Here is a 16,188-nt window from a genome sequence, read left to right as displayed (position 1 = left end):
TTCGGCGAGGCGCGTTCGTAATGAAAGGAGCGCGTGAGCGGCGGTTGCTGTGACTTCCTCGCTCCTCGGCAGCTACATTGTGTGGAAAGCAGCACGTTGTTGGCTTCTGCACGCTGAACTTTACGCCGAATTAACGTTCTCCTGCCCAGGGAGAAACCAGATTCAGAGCCACCAGCTATTCCATCGGGCGTCCGTAAGTTACCCCAGCTCGCGAAAACATGTCGGCCTCGGCGGCAAAAGTGAGTAAAAAGGAGCTCAACTCGAACCATGACGGAGCGGACGAGACCTCCGGTAAGGGGAATGGCGGCCTCCTGTTCACCGCCATTTTCACTTTCTTCTCGTAACATAATTTGCACTCACGTTGAATGCATTGTTCTTTATAATTAGTAAGTGATTCACTTTTGTTTTGCTTAACGCCCATGCGGCTGCTTTGTGGTGGACTTACAGTCTTGCTGCGTGTATTCACGTTTCGCTAACAGCACCTAGCTCGCCAGCTAACCCGTTTATTAGCATGCCGCTACGCCTGCCTTCTGTTGTTCAGTTCAGACCGGTGCCGAGAGGCCATGTTAGCTAGGCAATTTAGCATCATCAGCGTGGCCAGTTAGGTCGATGTCTACCGAAACGACTGGTGTGGTGAATGAATACATTTTTTTCGCGATTTGTCTTGAAATCCCCCCAAAATAGCTTAATCTCTGTTTACACCGTTGTTTTTGTGTGTTGAATTAAAAGCAGAGTTGACAGTCCCATTTGGACATTAGCAGTTAGCCAGCTAGTGTTGTTGTTGTAACGTTATCTAACGCTAGCTGACGACGTTATGTTTTGTTGATGCCTGAGACGCATTTAAATGCACCTGCAACCCCACGATCGTTTCAGTTTGGCGATTATTCTTATTTATATTAGTGGATGCAGGACTCAGCGGTGTATGGACAGCAGTGTGACAGTTTTAGAGGGGATGTAGTCTGGCATCAGTCCTAGCTTGGTGTCTCGCGTTATCGCGGTGTGTGCAGTCAATGTCCCACATTTAAACCACGCGGCCTTGTAGGTAGCAGCCGGCAGGAAACAGCGAGTGTCTGAGCCGCTAGAGCTGCCGCTATTGGCCGGTACCTTTAACTTCAACTCTGCGAGAACCATCATTTTAATCCACATTTCCCAAATGTTTATCTCAACATTTGTCAACACAACACTAAAGCATAATTTCCCATGTATTTCTTTCTTTTTCTTCTTTTTTTTTTTGAAACAAAAGTTGTTTTTCATTTAATAAAACAAACTTTTAAGTGCGGGAAGCAGTGAATGTGTGTATTTTTCTTGGAGAAAATTATCGTCAATGCCCAAATATTTGTGATGTACTGTTTATAGGCCCAGTCCAGAGTATTAATGCTTAACATTAGTGTGTAATAATGCATGCTTACATTCTGCTTATGGTTTCTGTCTACAGAGAAAGAACAGCAAGAAGCCATTGAACACATTGATGAAGTTCAAAATGAAATTGACAGGTAATAAACATTTTCTAAATGTTATAAATTAAATGTAAATATAAATGTCATGCTGTGCTTACAAGCCTGTTCATATGTCCTGTAGAATCATCACAGTGCACTGTTTGATTATCCATGTCAACATAGTAATTTCTAGCGTTGTTTTTCCTTTTTTATTCCTTTTCAGGTTGAATGAGCAAGCCAGTGAGGAGATCCTCAAAGTAGAACAGAAATACAACAAACTCCGTCAGCCATTCTTTCAGAAGAGGTCAGAACTGATCGCCAAAATCCCCAATTTCTGGGTCACCACATTTGTCAACCATCCACAAGGTAAGTGATTTAACACAGTTGAGTTTATGCTGCAATGTTTGTGTGTTTTGAACTGTGGCTCATAGTTAAAATCTGTATCCACAGTATCTGCCCTACTGGGTGAGGAAGATGAAGAGGCGCTTCATTACCTGAGCCGAGTGGAAGTGACAGAGTTTGAAGACATCAAGTCAGGCTACAGAATAGATTTTGTAAGTTTTGAGTGCACACACAGAGATGCTGTGTTGTTGTTTTTTGTTCATTTTCTGACTTGCATGTATTTTCTTCCAGTATTTCGATGAAAATCCATACTTTGAAAATAAAGTACTTTCCAAAGAGTTCCATCTGAACGAGAGCGGAGACCCATCTTCAAAGTCAACAGAAATCAAATGGAAATCAGGAAAGGTATGTGTATCTGCATTGTCAGCAAAGTAAATTAGAAAGCTGGTCACTATTGAAGCCACCAGTCCCCAGTCTCACAGTTTGTTACCATGTGGTTAGGACCTGACCAAGCGCTCCAGCCAGACACAGAATAAAGCAGGAAGGAAGAGGCAACATGAAGAGCCAGAGAGCTTCTTCACTTGGTTCACCGATCATGCAGACGCTGGTGCTGATGAGCTCGGAGAGGTCATCAAGGATGACATCTGGCCAAACCCACTGCAGTACTACCTGGTACTTTTTTTTTTCTTTTTTTTTTGGACTAGCATGTTCAGAATTTAGTTTTTAAAGTTGTCTTCCTGTAGGTGTGTAGTTACTTTAAATTTTTATTTCTAGGTTCCCGACATGGACGATGAAGAGGGTGAAGGGGAGGATGACGAAGAGGATGAGGAGGGTCTGGAGGACATAGATGAGGAGGGGGACGAAGATGGAGAGGAGGATGAAGAGGACGATGGAGAAGACGGAGAAGTAAGATGACAAAATGTGAAAACGATGGGTATTAAGTTTGTTGTCATTGTTGCTGACCTCTTGTATCTTTCAGGACGATGAGGGAGAAGACGACTAAGAAATAACATCTGCCGAGACCTTGACCTTCTATTCCCTGTTTGTTTTTTCCACTCATATTCGGGAGCAAAGGTTTTTTTGTTTTGTTTTTTGTTTACTTTTTTTTTATTTTAAAAACCCGTGTGCTTCATTTTCCATTCTGAAGCCTATTTGCCTGTTGGTGCCATGTTCTGTTTTCCTTTGACTCATCTAAGGCCAAATGGCACTTTGCCCTGAATTGTGAGTACCGTCCCCAAAGTCATCTCAGAAATAATAAAAAAGTCTCAAAAATAGATTCAGCACAGCATCCTGAGTAGAATTTGAAAACACAGAAATTCCTTCAAGGTTGTGTGATAAATTGACTAAAGCCATGGTGTAGTGACCTAGCGCTAGCAGACCTCTCAATATCTTCTTCCACATTTTTTTTTTTTTTTTTTTTTCCCATTTGGGATATTGAACCCTTGAAAACTTATTTTCCCCTATGTGGTTAACGAGTACCAGCTCATTCCTTTGACTTGTAATGTTTAGAGGGGTGGGGGGTGGGGTAAGCTGGGGAGGGGCAGGAGTATGGCAGTTATTGGGAAGAGTGGTTATTTTGACACCCTTTCTATGGGACTTTTTTTTTTCATTGTATTGTTTTACAGATATCCATGAGATTTGAAATGACATTTTTAATAAAGAACAAAATGGAGAAAAAAAAAACAAGCTTGTAAATTTTGGCCCCCATTGCTTCATGGGTTTAAATAAATAAAAAATACCTGTTCTCTCATAGACATTTAATCACACTTTCCTTTTCCGCTGGGGGGAAAAAGAAACTGTTTTAAATTTGAGGTGTACAACTTGCTTTGTTACGATAATAAAAACTTAACTGTGTACATATGTGTGCTGGGACTCTTCAAACCAAGTGGGTGCAAAGAATTTTATTTCAAAAATTTTTTTCCAGCAGCAAAGGCACCTGGGTTAATGGTACAAGTCCATTAACTGATGAACGATTTTGGAGTAATCAGCAGGCTTGAGGCAAACTCCTCTGTTAGAAGTTGATGAGTTATTAAAGCCAAGAAGGTCTGCTCCGACTCCTCAAATTTGGTTTTAGTTATTGGCTCTGCTGGCCAGTCACTGGGCTGGAAGGCCCAACCTGGAACAAGAGACAAGAAATCAGCATCCCTGATGCAGAAACGGTCAATAATCAAAGATAGCACATGGATTGAAACAAATGAGACAAAATTATAACTGACTATAATAAAATGTAGTATAGCTACAAGCAGAGACATGGGTAGTTTTAAATATTTTCATTTTTATTCTGACTTGGTTTATTGATTTGTCTATACAACAATAAGCACTATTATAATTGAGAGCCTAAAATCTACTTTACAATGATTTAAAGAAAATAGTTAAACAAGTTATATAATTACATTAGCTTAGTAATTTATAACGATGTCTTTTTAACTGTTTTGACAGTATTTTTTATTTTTCAAGGTTTTAATGTATGTAGAAAGTTTTTGCAGTATATTTTTAGTGGCAAAAATAGGAACTAACATTGAAACTGCTGTACAGTTTCAGGGATTTTTGTGTGTGTGTGTTTTATCTGTGCACAGACAGACCTCGCCAGGGATGACTGAAAATGTGCTCTGTGATATCTCACTTCTTGATTGTTAAAAGGCCTCCCTTTACTACAGATGTACCCACCTAAATGACTTTTACACCGGGGACAGGTGGCCACGGTCCACGAGAACCCCGGGAACCAAGAAAAACGTTTGTCCGCTGGCCAGTGCTGGGTAACATCCGCTTTTCTGAACGTGATCACTTCGAACTGGTGCCCATGAGGGTTCTGGAAAAGCTGGACGTTGACCCTTCGGCCCCCGACCAGCGTGTCGTTGCGGCTGGACAGCGCCAGCCGGCTGGGGACGAAGTGGATATCCGCGCCGACAGCCAGTTCGTGTCCGCAAGCCCTGCACAGGATCAGGGTGTCGGTGCTAGCACCACTTCCCACAGTAGCCGCACACGACTCAGCAGGCTGGTATGCGGCGGCATAAAACAGCATTACAAAGGAGATGTAGTGCACTGTCAAACTCTCCAGCTGCTTTACGAGCAGCCGCAGGCTCCGCTTACATCTCATTGCTGCCTCGCACGCACATGGAAGCCTTTCCACAAGCTATGCTAATAACGAGCTAGCTCAAATTCCAAGCAGCTTGTTTTTAGCCCAGGCGCTGCATCGAGCAATACTCGACTGGTGTCGTTTTAGAAATCGAATACCACTCCGAAATACATCCCATTAATCAATAACACACGTTAACTCAATATTCAAATAGTCAGCACTATTGTGATTAATGAACTTCAGTGCTAGCTTAAACTGTAAAGTTGATATTCCGGAAGTGCCATCGAAAACAGGAAATGCAGTCATCCCAACCATTTCCTACTCAAACTGCGCACATTTGAGCACAATAGTTGCATAACATTCTTCATTCTCGGGTTTCATATTGCTTTTAGGGGTAATCACTTTAAAGGTAGGCGGTTATAAGTCATTGAAATTGAATAAAAACTGTAATATTATAAGGAGATTGTATCGTTTAATGCCAAACAGTTGGTTTTACGATGCATTCAGGGTGTATGCTTAAAATCTAGTTACGTCTGGCATAATGGGAAAATTGTGTATGATCATTTATACAGTCACTACGAACAAATAATCGAACAGCTATCAGATTTATCGCTTGACATTTACGTGACACTCAAATAAGCATACTGGAGCGGGTTATTTTTATCCGGCTTGCTGCAAATATATAGCAATTCAAATGTAATTAAATTCTTGTGATTATTGATCTTCCGACGTAATTTGAACGCACCTTAAATATCGTACGTTATTTTCAATCGTTGCCACGGGCAACGCTTACCGAAACAAGCCTCCGCCAATCAAAAAGCGAGATATTGAAACGAGCCAATCAGGAGAGTCGTTTGTCAAACCAAAGAAACTGTCCTGTCCGCAGACAAAAGTCGAGATTTATCTTGGAAAATGTCGTGTAGCGGGATAATAAAGCGACATAGGCTCTCAACATTCGTTTATTTAAATCTCTATTGAGGGTTTACTCCATCTGAATGTCGTAGTAACTTCTGGAAAGAATGAAAACCCGAGATTCACCGCCACCTCCTCCGGTCCACGTCCACGTACCGGGGAGCACACCTGTACACGTTCATATGAGAAGGAGTCCCAGCAAAACCCCTCAGGTTACCAAATTTTGTTATTTAATATTTATTTACTATATTTTGACATTTTCATTGGTTACTTTCAATAGTTTGTGCTGATCACATTTTTTTTAAAAAAACTGAAAGCGTAGTTCAATGATTTATAGCTAAAGACTTGCACTTGCTTATGTTTTGTTTACCAAAACAAATCTTTAAAACCTACTGTTAAAAAAGGTTAGCAGATTAACACATAAAGAGAAGAAGGATGCTTCAATAAGTCTGTATGTGTTTTATCTTGGTTTTGTCCGTTGAATCTGAAGAATCGAACCAAAGATGCCCAAGTGAAGGGAGTTAAAGAGAGGCCAAAGGTGCGGACGCCGTGGATTCCTCCAGGAAAACTGTCCTCACGAAGAGACGAGGGCTCCTACAAGGTCTCTTTAAACTGTGTTTGTCTCCCTATTAGCCACCAAAATCACGTAATATACCAGGAAATTAATTTAACAGTGGAGAGGAAGGGATTTGCTCCTCCAACAGAAGTGACGGCTCTGTGGTTTCTTCCTTTTTCTTTCTTGTTTCTTGTTTTTTTGCTGCTGACAAAGAACAATGCAGAAGAGCCGCAGTTCTGGAGATACTCTGACTTGTCATCTTGCCATGACAACTTGGTCCTTATCAAAGTCTTTCAGTTCCTTCCACTTCAACATTTCCCTACTTATAACATCAGCTTTTAGGACAGAATGTTCCCTTGCACCTTGATATATCCATCCACTGACAGGTTCATGAATGTTTTTGATTTCAATAAGCAGACAACCATGTTCCAGACATTTAAAGGATGTCAGTGCTCTAATTTTCTCCAATGAAACAGCAGTTTTCTTTTTTCCTTTCCTAATTCAGTATTATGTCTAGATGCGTCCTGCCTACATAAATTGTGTTGTGTCTTAACGATCAGACGAGCAGAGTGCATCACCAGTCGGAAAGTGGGATCAGACATGAAACTGATGCGGCAGAGAGGGATGATGATTTGGCTGCAGCATCCAATAACCTCAGTGTCCTGCTTAGAGAGCAGGAAGGCATTCAGCGTTTGAAGAAGTAAGAAAATAACAAATACTTGTACTGATTTCTCATATTAGTGTTCAAAATAACAATAAATGTAAACAATGACACGTCCTCCTCACTTAAGTTTTGTAGTCAGTACCTTCAAAATCAAATAAAATATTAACAGTGTTAACATACTGTAACAGTGTCAATCAAGCAGTGTTAAAAGCACTCATAAATACTAAAAGAAAGACGATCATTTGGACTTACTGAGTTGCGTTTTGATTTCAATTCAAAGGATATAACAACAGCTTAATTTTAGTAGATTTGTTTCTTTATAGGTCGGATTCTCTGGGTCAACACAGACACACGGATGTGCTCTTGAGGGCACTTGTAGAAGTGGAAATCGATGGTGTAGCTGTAGCTAATCAGCTGACGGTCCTGAAGCAAACTGTTGACAGCCTTGCTAAGGTAAAATATGCACCCACTGTGGGTCAGGAGGATCTAGACTGCAGCTGGAAGAATTTGTTTTAATTCATTTATGTTTTTTAGGACAAGAGACTTTCTAAAATGCATGCAGTCTCACTGGGACGGCAGCAGGACCTGCTGCTGGAGAAGGTTGAAATGTTTGATAACACCAATCGCAGCCTTCGAGAGCAACTCAGGGAGTGGAGTCAACACCAGGTACACAAAGTAAAACAAAATTGGAAAGCAAGAGTTAGTCTACAATAATTCACTTGTGACTTCTACTCTACCAACAGAGAGAATTTCTGGTGTGGTTGGAGCAGAAAGATTGCTTGAAGAAGAGACTGGCTGACAGTGAAGCAGAGAATATTGTGAGTATTTACCACTGCTGGTTTTTATCTCCTATTCATATTATATCATCATCATATTGGATCAGACGTTATGTTCTCCTTTCACTTCTCTTTTGACAGCGACTTTTGGCCAAACTCACCAACAAAGAGAAAGAAGCCACAAAACTTTCTGAGCACTTGGAATTTGAAAAGGTTTGTCATGTCTTTGTTAAAACAAAAATCTGTGGCATTTTCAACCCCCCCTCATCCTCAGCGTTCCTCTGCAATTCCAGGACAACATCAAGACGACGGATGAACTTTCAAGGATCCTGGAGTCAACCCAAAACCATCTGCAGTCTCAGCTAAACCATGCAGAAGCTGAAAAGGCCCATCTGGCAGCTCAGATTCAGGTCTGTGTACAGAAAACAGCTCCTTTTATCTTTGGAGAGGACAGCAATCACACCTTTCATATATATAACCAATGTTTTGAATTGATATTCACCCCCTGATAGGTTCCCTTTCTGTTTTTTATAAATTCAGTCATGGTCAGTATATTTTGACATTAACCCTCCATTTTCGTAACTTTACTGTCATGTCATAACTAAAATGGAATCTCATCAAAGATTTGAACGTGGGACCACTGCAAACAAGAACCACATTGTACATACTATATACAATTAAATCCATGTATGTTGTGTACACAATGAAGTTACAGTTCTAGTTATATAATGTGCAGACTCTCTGGTTTAATTTGAGTTTTTTTGCTTTGCATGTAGGTAGTTCACAGTAGCTCCAGACCTTTTACATGCTTAATTAATATGGAATCATGAAGGAATATCTCACATCCGTCCCCAAAACAGCTGCTGAGTCCATGAAAACAAGCTGTAGTTTTCAGGCTGTTGGTTGTAGTTCTGACATATTCCCCCCAGTTTGTACTTAATTCCCTCCAATTAAAGCTGAGACTATATCATTTTAAATTATACTGCTCTAAATGTAACTTGGATATGTTTTGATGGGAATCTAATCATAAAGCACATTTCTAAACAGTGAATTGCTACCAAAGTGCTACTAGTAAATGAAAAGCACTAAATAAAAAGTCCTGAATGTACCAAAGAGCCAAATCACAAACGAAACGTAAATATTATTACATATCTCTAAAATGCAAAATTAAGTGCTCTTCTACGATTACAGGTTAGCTCCATTTTTCTCCACATCATGTGGACAAGACAGACAAGTCGTCATAAATTGTTCTGTGGTTGGAGGGTAGAGAGGTTTCAATGAGCTTCTCCCTCACCACTGTCCTCACATTCTTCCAGTCGAAGGTGCTGCAGCCTTCTCACCACTCAGAGATGCAGTTAGTCAATAATCTTTTTATGGTGCTTTAGTAGAATGTAGTGAGGATGGGTGGGAGCAGGTGGGCTCTCATCCTGCGCAAGAAGTTTAGACGCTGCTGTTCCCGGTTGACAAGTGATGCAATGGTTCTCAGTCCAGGTGAGGTTGTCAGTGATGTACACTCCCTCCCCAGCTTAATGCTGCTGATCCCCTCCACAGCCATGCTGTTGATGAGAAGTGGAACATGGTTTTGTCCACGTTCAGAATCAGGCTGTTGTATCAACCAGATGCTCCACCTCCTCTGGAGGCCAGGTCATTGTTGTCCCTCATCAGGTGGCAGACCAGAGGACATAGTGTGTGTCATCACAGTGAACAGCCACACGGGAGGTGTTCTGCCTGACCTTTCACTTACTTTTGCACCTTGCACATAAGAAATATTGGCTCATTTTCCTTAAGAATAAGAATTGTCAGTTCTGTTATCAGTGTCCGGCAACGAAATACAGTTTAGCACACTGTAGCGCACGAATGAATGTAATTAGTGCAGTGGTGAATGAAAGTGACATTGATATAGAATAGTAAACTGGTATGGCACATCAGCTTTTAAAAACAGTATGCAAAGACAGCTGTGTTAAGAATAAGAAAAACTAAAACAAATGCAAGTGTAATAGTTCAGTCATTTGTTTGATTGTGTTCTCATTGACTGCTTTCAGGACATGTGTGAAAATCTGCTGTTTTGAGTCATTTTTATGCAGAAATGTTTAAGATTGAAACACTTTTTCACACCTTTATAGAAAAACTACTACACAGCTAATATGCACATGTTTTTGTTTGTTTGATCAGCATTGTTCCTGCTATTTAATATTCTGAAAATTGAAAAAGTGCAAATTCATCTAAGAGGTAAGTTTATTCACCTTTAAGCCTGTTTTTGTGAACGCTTCTTTTTTATATATTTTTTTTGCGGGGGATAGTGGATGCAGCAGAGCTACAAGCAGCAGCAAGAGGAACTCCAGACTTTGCAGGAGGAGCTGCAGGTGTTGAAGCAGCAGAGGGAGGACGAGGAGGACAAGAAACAAGACCAGGAAACTCTGGCCCTGCTCACCCAGCAGGCCGAGCTAGCTGAGGGGTCTGCCAGGCAGCTTCAAGAGAAACTTCAGGAGAAGGTCTGTGTTCAGAGGGACAGACAGTAAAGATGTAATATGACATATTATCGTCCTCAGTGTTTTAACAATCTTTTATTACTCTTGCTGAAGCAATGGAAATAGAAAGCTAAAGGAGGTGACGGTATGGAAACATTACATTAACAACTCATCATTCCTTTTGCGTGACCCACAGCTTTTATGCAAATTGGATTCAAAGGAAAGCCTCTGGCAAAAATCCACTGTAAGGTCACATTTTGGGAGAGCCTCTACAGTACAGTACATACAGCAGACTAAAGCACAGACAAGTTGTGTGAGTTTGTTTAACTGTTTATCTAAGTTTACATGCAGCCATTATAAAACTCCGGAAAAGACACACTTCAGTGGAGTGGCATCACAAAATTTGCGTGCGAGGAGGCCTTCAGGAGGAATGGACTAAAATTAACGAATTATTAACGAAATATTAATGAAGTGCATGCAAACATCTGATCCACTGAGAATGCGATGAAAGGTTTAAAAGCAGGAAAAAAAAAATTCTTTTCACCTTCTTAAAATAAAGTATTGGTCCTCATTAAGATAATGAATAAGCAAGACTTTAGGCAGACTTTAATGACCCACATGCATGCATGCAGCCAGGTCTCCATCAAACACTGCTCACGGCACACTCCCTCTGGGTCTCAACAAGCACACACAGTTCGTCCGTCTCGTCTGCCAGGGACTTCTCGTTCCCCGTGAGCACAAATGTCCCCGCCGGCCTCAACCTCCTTCTCCGCTCTTTCACTTTTGCTCCAGCACATCCCTGGCCCTTCTGAAGTTCTGAAGTTCTGAACAAGAAACTCAGGACTGTTTCCGGACAGCACAGGGGGCACGGACAGCACTAGCAGTTGCTCTCTTGAATGCAGCAACGGACGCCCCAGTCAAATAAACGAAATAAAAGCACCATAAAAAGAAAAAAACAGAACACAAAAAAACACCAGGTCAAGTCAGCAAAAAGTAACCAATAACACACTAAGAATAAACTAAAAAGGTAACCTTCTCGGAGCTACTGGTGATATGCTGCCACTCACAAATAACCAGGAGACAATGTGTTTTATCTTGAAGGAGTCCCAGCTGTCTCAGGCTCTATCCACGTCCAGTGATTGGTGTCTCCGCCACTCGAAAGAGGCAGCTGCGAGAGGACAGCTGGAAGAGGAAGTCTCTGCTCTCAAACTGTAAGTGCACTCATGTTCGGGCTAGCTCCATCTTTTGATGTAATATTCACACAGTTGAACACTACAGAAAATAGTGAGATAAGTATAGAGAAATAAATAATAAACATGGATCTGCCATAATATTTTGACCACCACTTTTGATGTCAAAACAGTGCTGATTTGTTAAGGCATAGACAATTCTAGACCTCTGAAGGTGTGATGTGGTGTCTGTCACCAAGACTAAATAAGAGGTGGAGGCCTCCATGGATCAGACTTATTTGTACCCAGAACATTCCACCGATGCAGCATTGGATTGAGATCTGGGGAATTTAGAGGTCAATTCAACCTCCCTTGAACTTGTTGTTACTGTTCCTCAAACCCTTTCTGAACCAGGGAAAGTGACCATCAGGGATGAAAGGGTGGACGTAGTAAACGGTAAATGGTCTTGTTTTTATATAGCGCTTCTCTACCTACTCAAAGCTACTCAAAGTGCTTTTACAGTCAGAGACACATCCACCCATTCACACACACATTCACACACCTGTGCCACTTCCGCTGGGTTGCAAGGACGCCTCGGCATATGGCACACACCGGGGATCGAACCACCACATGAATGGAAGGAACAATGGTCTTCCAGCAAAACATTGACCAAAGCATCAAACTGCCTCTGCCGCTTTGCCTTTTTCATTAATAATCAGACCAAACCACCTTCTTCTTCTGTCTCCACGGTCCACTTCTGATCCTCATGTGTCCACTGTAGGAGCTCTCATTGGTGGCATGCATGGTAAATGATAAATGGTCTCTTTTTCAAGCAGTTTTTTAACTATTGATCACTGCTTTTCAGTGACACATACACATTCGCTCACTCAAACTCACATTTATATGGTAGAGTGTCTAGCACACTGGGAGGGACTGGTGGTTGACTTTCTTGCTGAAGGACACTTTGGGGCATGTTCATGGACACTACATGTTAAGCCACAGCTGCCCAGCAGTCAGCATGGACACCTTGACTGACCTGCAGCTACACATCCCCAAACAAAATAAACTGTGATCCACTGTGTGTTGTCACTCCTATCTGTCAGGTCCTTCATGAACCTTTTCAGAAGTTTGTGCTCCAGTAGCCGATCTGTTGCATCGGCCTCGCACTATGATCCTTGGTCTCGTATAACCTTGTGTGTGGTTCTTGTGTTTGGTTCATTGTCTTTCCTTGGACCACTCTTGATAAGTACTGACCACTAAAAACCTGGAAATCCTGAGAATTTGGAGTTCTGGTGCAGTTATCTAGCCAACACAGTTTGGTCCCTGTCACACTCTTTCAAATCCTTCCTTCTTCTAACACATCTTCACCTGCCAGTTGTAGAATCTTAACAGCTGATTCTCCTGTTTGTTCTGCTGCAACATACACTTCAACCAGAAGGGGGAGACATAAGGTTCTGGAATAAGATGAACTGCATGTGTGGTCGTGCGTTGCCTATGTGATTATGATTGTGGAGCTCATATTTGTTCCCTGAGTTGTGATCTTTTGATACTTTTGTCATGTACAAAGCGGGTGTGTTTCTATCTCAGTCAGGTGGCAGAGCTGAGGTCTCGCCTTCATTCAGTGGAGGAGATGAGTCACACAGAGAGGGAAAAGCTCCGGGATCAGCTTGAACATCTCAGTGCTGAAAACACCTCTAACAAGCTGGATAACCAAAGGCTGAAGGTGCCTGTTTGAAATTCTGTAACTTCCGCCGACTGAAGGAAATGTGTTTTGACTTTGATGTAATTCCATTGACCATAAATGTACCTAACATGTAGACTGAGCTGAAGTCATCTGAGGAGAAACTCCACGGACTTCACTCTGAAGCTCGTCACCTGAAATCAGCAATCAAAAAGTATGAAAGCTTGGTGGAGAAATACAAGAAGAAGGTAATGTTAGTCTCTCATTGATAAACAAACAAACCTGACACAGAAATATAACGGTGCTGAACCTCTCCGGTGCAGGTCCAACAGGCTCGTCTGGAAGCGGAGCAGCACTGCCTGAAGCTGGAGGTGGTGCACAAGGAGACGCGGGAGGTGAAGTTGAGCTTGGAGATGGAGAGGGAGAAGGTGAGGCAGGAACTGCTGGGTCGACTCAGAGAGCTGGAGGTGCTGCCTGACAGACTGAGGAGGACGGAGCAGCAGCTCCGAGACGCCCAGCAAGAGGCCGACAGCCACGAGAGGAGGAACATGGAGAATAACTCAGCTCTCGCTGAAGTCAGACACAAGGTGACAACAATATAATTTTTGTGGAATCATGAACATTTATGTTCATAAAAAGACTGGTATCCAAGAAAAATGTTCCAGGCCAAATATTTTGAAAATGAAAAGCTGCCACTAATTATGGCTGACTATGGCTCAGGTGCCGGCTGGGGACGATACATATTTTAATTCTAGGTGGGACCACAGGTACTTAAAGCTGGACACTTGTGACTGGACCAATCAGGTCGAATATTAATGGAATGTCTGAATGGGGCCTAAGAGCAGAGGTCACATTAAGGTTTATAAAGTCATATCTTCCTCTTTTTCAATTCAAGATTCAAGATTTAAGATCATTTATTGATCCCCGAAGGGAAATTGTTTTGTCCAAGAGTCTCAGGATAACAAAAAACATATGTGAACCAGACATAGGAACCAGACATAGGAATAAGAGTCAAAATAAAATAATGTAAAATAAAATAATTAATGATCATTTGATAATGGAGAAATTACTGAATTGAAATGCTTGTGTTTATACCATTGTTGGCATGTTACATTGTTTGTGGTCCTCTGCAGGTGGAACAACAGTCCACTCAGCTGGAGACGTTTCAGCACAGGAACCTGCTGCTGCAGGAGGAAAACAGCGCCCTCAAAGAGAAAATTCACAGCACTGAGAGGTAGCACAGGAACAGACTCGCATGAAAGATTGTTGGTATATCTCTTCTTTTATGCAGACATGGATTGCATATATGACAGTGGATCTGTTTGATGTAGGAGGCTGGACATCTTAAAGGCAGAAAACAAGGAGATGTCTCAGGCTCTTGCCTTAAAGGAAGCCAGCATCCACAGCATTCAGCAGCAGCTGGAGGAGAAGACTCATGAGTGCGGCGTCCTGTCCATACAGCTGCAGCAGACCCTGGATGATGCTCAGAGACAGGTCTGAAACATGAGCATCCACACTCAAACTAAACAACTATCCAAAGGGCAAAGCTAAAAAACAAGAGCAGCGACTTGTTGAGTGTCTCAAGGATGTTCCATCCAAGTCTTCTGTTTAAACGACTAGTGGGGAGCTGGGGTTTGAATAGAAACATCTGTAGGCATTGGCCATCAGAAACTCACAGGAATGACCAGACTTGTAGATGGAGGAATTTCTTTTCTAATGAAGCATTAATGTGCAGGTGTGAACAGGGGTGATATTTCTTCACACTTTGAGACTAGAGACTCTGGACATTAATACATTATTGGACTACCATTAAACAGATTCCTCCAATTACAGATGAATGTCTGGTCATAAACATACCCTGACATGGTTGACATGATCATAATAAAAATATTATTAATAATCATACATTTTATTTATAAGTGCCTTTTGGAACCTCAAAGTCACTTTTCAATTAATTAAAAATGCAGATGAAACCTGACTTCGTTGGGCACCTGACTTTAACACCTATAGGTGGACAGTAGCATGCAGAGAGTTCTGGCCAAAGAAAAAGCGTCTCAGTCCAGAGCCTTGGACCTGCACAGCCAGCTGAGCCAAGCCAAAACAGAGCTGAGCCAAGTACATCGAAGCAAGGAGGAGGTAGGTTGCTCCTCAAAGGACTTCAGATGCCGTCTTGACTTATTTTTAGGCGTTCGTCTGAAGAGGTTTTGTTTTCCAGATGGAGCGTCGTTTCAAAAGTCAGCTGCAGAACATGAAGGACAGACTGGAGCAGTCGGACTCCACCAACCGCAGTCTGCACAACTACGTTCATTTTCTCAAAACCTCATACGGAAATGTGTTTGGGGACTCTATGCTGGCGAGCTGACCGCAGAGCTCCAGCTACCATTTAATGATGTATTGACCTGCTTTTGCCTTGAGAGTTTTATGCAGTCTGTAAAAATAAAACTTAACTTTAGTTAACTGAATTTATATTCTTTTAATGAATAAACTACTTTCTTCACAGTTCTTTATCTTGAAGGGCTTTTTTGCCATTTGAATTTGAAAACATTCATGTTATTCTGACTGAAGAGATAATAGATCTGACAGGTTTAAGTCTCTAATATTTAACATCTGTGTCTTTACACCCTAATAAAGAGACAAGCTAAATTTATTTCTGTCTTGTTTGGTCATTTGCAAACTTAAAAATCATCTAAGACAAGTGATATTTAAGTTGTTGTGCTTCAGTGTCACACATGGCACACCAAAAGTAATGTTTACCTATATTATTAACATTTGTGGTGTTTGCAGCAGTCTAGATTACATAAAATTGAATTCATAAAATAACTTGCCACAAGTCATGTAACATCATCAGTTGCATCTTGTATCTGTATCATCAGATTCTACATGTTTGCTTTAGTCAGATGTATGTATCTATGACAGATGTAGGTATGTTTATCTTGTTCCTCCTTCTGTTCTCTCTCTTGTTTTTTCTACCTGTCTGGCCTTAGGGAGATGGGTCCCTCCGTATGAGCTTGGTTCTGCTGAAGGTTTCGTCGGGAGTTTTTCCTTGTCACCGTCGCCTTCAGACTTAAATAAAATGTAATTGAATTAAAATAAGATGTATTACCAGTG

At 41.5% G+C, this 16,188-nt stretch overlaps 3 protein-coding genes across 3 annotated transcripts; 2 read left to right on the top strand and 1 right to left on the bottom strand.

The window, feature by feature from the left end:
* The first annotated feature begins 33 nt into the window (after nt 1-33).
* seta (SET nuclear proto-oncogene a) lies at nt 34-3,634 on the top strand. The gene is made up of 8 exons (XM_047591014.1): nt 34-291; nt 1,436-1,493; nt 1,660-1,802; nt 1,887-1,990; nt 2,070-2,183; nt 2,280-2,450; nt 2,553-2,684; nt 2,758-3,634. The coding sequence occupies exons 1-8, from the start codon at nt 219-221 to the stop codon at nt 2,779-2,781; spliced, it is 819 nt and encodes a 272-aa protein (XP_047446970.1). The 5' UTR covers nt 34-218; the 3' UTR covers nt 2,782-3,634.
* A 30-nt stretch (nt 3,635-3,664) lies between these two features.
* On the bottom strand, nt 3,665-5,146 carry si:ch211-51h9.7 (uncharacterized protein LOC558400 homolog). The gene is made up of 2 exons (XM_047591015.1): nt 4,446-5,146; nt 3,665-3,894 (listed from the first exon to the last, which is right to left on the bottom strand). The coding sequence occupies exons 1-2, from the start codon at nt 4,873-4,875 to the stop codon at nt 3,737-3,739; spliced, it is 588 nt and encodes a 195-aa protein (XP_047446971.1). The 5' UTR covers nt 4,876-5,146; the 3' UTR covers nt 3,665-3,736.
* A 39-nt stretch (nt 5,147-5,185) lies between these two features.
* On the top strand, nt 5,186-15,727 carry LOC125011732 (outer dense fiber protein 2-like). The gene is made up of 18 exons (XM_047591012.1): nt 5,186-5,263; nt 5,859-5,978; nt 6,257-6,367; nt 6,883-7,022; nt 7,310-7,439; nt 7,521-7,652; nt 7,730-7,804; nt 7,904-7,975; nt 8,056-8,172; nt 10,063-10,254; nt 11,332-11,441; nt 12,987-13,122; nt 13,218-13,328; nt 13,404-13,667; nt 14,214-14,314; nt 14,412-14,574; nt 15,091-15,216; nt 15,296-15,727. The coding sequence occupies exons 2-18, from the start codon at nt 5,874-5,876 to the stop codon at nt 15,440-15,442; spliced, it is 2,232 nt and encodes a 743-aa protein (XP_047446968.1). The 5' UTR covers nt 5,186-5,263; nt 5,859-5,873; the 3' UTR covers nt 15,443-15,727.
* The last annotated feature ends 461 nt before the right edge of the window (nt 15,728-16,188 follow it).

Source organism: Mugil cephalus, chromosome 8, assembly GCF_022458985.1.
Source record: "Mugil cephalus isolate CIBA_MC_2020 chromosome 8, CIBA_Mcephalus_1.1, whole genome shotgun sequence".
NCBI lineage: Eukaryota > Metazoa > Chordata > Actinopteri > Mugiliformes > Mugilidae > Mugil > Mugil cephalus.
This window is presented reverse-complemented; position numbering and strand designations above follow the sequence as displayed.